The following is a 1,743-nucleotide window of genomic DNA, read 5'->3' as shown; positions in this document are numbered from 1 at the left end:
GAGTATCGTTTCATGCTCTTTGCGCAGTTACCCCAGATCTACAAGAATATAAAGTCCAGTCGACATGTGGTCTCTCAATCTGGTTTCTGATTGAATGGTGTCTGGGCGACGCAGCCAACTTACTAGGAGCCATATTATTACGTCAGGCCGGGTGGCAGATTACTGTCGCGTCCTACTATGTCTTTGTTGATGTAGCTCTAGTAATCCAGTACTATTTTTATACCTATCTCAAGGATTGGCGATTACGAAGACGTGGTGGTTATATGCAGGTTAGCGATCCAGGGTTTAGCGACGGGGATATGTATAATGGCGTCGTACCCACCGAAGAGAACACCATTTTAGGATTATCCCCCACCTCGATACTCCCATCCGAACCAAAAACTGTCACCTCGAAAAAGGACTTGGGAGTTGATACCCCATTAAGCAGCTCTCTGTCTCGCCCCAATGAAAAACAACGCTCACCTCGAACCATCTATCGTGTTGGAGGCAGCAGCAGTATCACTCCCTCCAGTTCGCCACGAACTATCGTGTTTCTCTCCATGCTATGTGTCGTTCTGGCCAACGCGGCTGCCACTAGCCCCAGCGGGCAAAACGCCCCCATATTCACCCCGTCACAAACAGATGCTAGAAAAGTTGCTGGCAAAATTTCATCCTGGTCGTCGACCATTTTATATCTAGCATCCCGTGTCCCACAGCTCTACAAGAACTATGGCCGCAAGAGCACCTCGGGCCTCTCACCGCTTCTCTTCTTTGCAGCCTTCTGCGGCAATTTCTTCTACTCAAGTTCTCTCCTCACCAATCCCAACGCATGGTCGGATCTACCAGCGTACGGAGGTGGTGGATGGGTTGGTAAAGAAGGCAACAGCAGACTCGAATGGATTGGACGTGCGATACCTTTTTTCCTGGGGGCGTTTGGCGTCCTAGGCTTGGATGGGGCGATGGGCATTCAGTTCATGATTTACACAAAGAAGAACGAAGATGTCGATGCCGCCACCGACCTGCAACCTGCGGGACCGGGTCAAGGTCGAGGTAGCTGGCGAAGGGTTAGTGGGTGGATGAAGGGGTGGATTCCATCCGCTTCTCCGGAACTGAAATCCCCGTCCGTGGAGACGGAGGCGCGTATGGTAGATGGCCAATATAGATATGGTGCGGTTTGATGTCACCCATGCTACTACCTCAGAATCTTATCTTATTCTTTTTTTTCTTTTCTCTTTTTGGTTCAGTTTCTTTTGTATAGAATCCAGCTTACACTATCTTGCTCCTATTCTACCTTTTTATTTTCTACTATTTCTGCTAATTCTCTTCATATCTATTCTTTATCGGTTTTCACTGTGAATTTTTCTCATGATGACACGACAAAGAATCACATCCATCAGGCGTTATTTGATACCCTTCATTTGCTTGATGCTTTGGCCGTTGGCATTGCTTCGTTTGTCCCTAAGCTTGTCTTTCGGGTGCCCTTGCCCTGCTACATCATATTATCATTCTTATCTTAGAAGATGAGTACTGGCTAGCACACGTGCGGCGTTTCGAGCAGGTAGCTACTTACGCCTGTCTGTTTTTATTTTCGGGGTTTTGTTTTTTTTGGTCTACCTTCGTTTTGATTTTCGTTCTCGATTTCCCTAGCCATTTACCAATTCTCCTGTTGCCCCAAGATCCTTTTTTCCGTACAGTTTATAGGTATATACACATCATCATACAGGACATACTAGCTAGCCAGCAGCCTGGATATTAGATGGTTTT

The 1,743-nt window shown here is 47.0% G+C and overlaps 1 protein-coding gene across 1 annotated transcript; it reads left to right on the top strand.

Annotated features, from left to right (window-relative positions):
- Positions 1-12: 12 nt before the first annotated feature.
- On the top strand, positions 13-1,157 carry HCAG_01299 (predicted protein; the record flags this gene model as incomplete). The annotated part of the gene is made up of 2 exons (XM_001544202.1): positions 13-58; positions 127-1,157. The coding sequence occupies 2 exons, from the start codon at positions 13-15 to the stop codon at positions 1,155-1,157; spliced, it is 1,077 nt and encodes a 358-aa protein (XP_001544252.1).
- Positions 1,158-1,743: the final 586 nt, after the last annotated feature.

The sequence above is a fragment of the Histoplasma capsulatum genome, genomic scaffold, assembly GCF_000149585.1.
Source record: "Histoplasma capsulatum NAm1 scaffold_1 genomic scaffold, whole genome shotgun sequence".
NCBI lineage: Eukaryota > Fungi > Ascomycota > Eurotiomycetes > Onygenales > Ajellomycetaceae > Histoplasma > Histoplasma mississippiense.
This window is presented reverse-complemented; position numbering and strand designations above follow the sequence as displayed.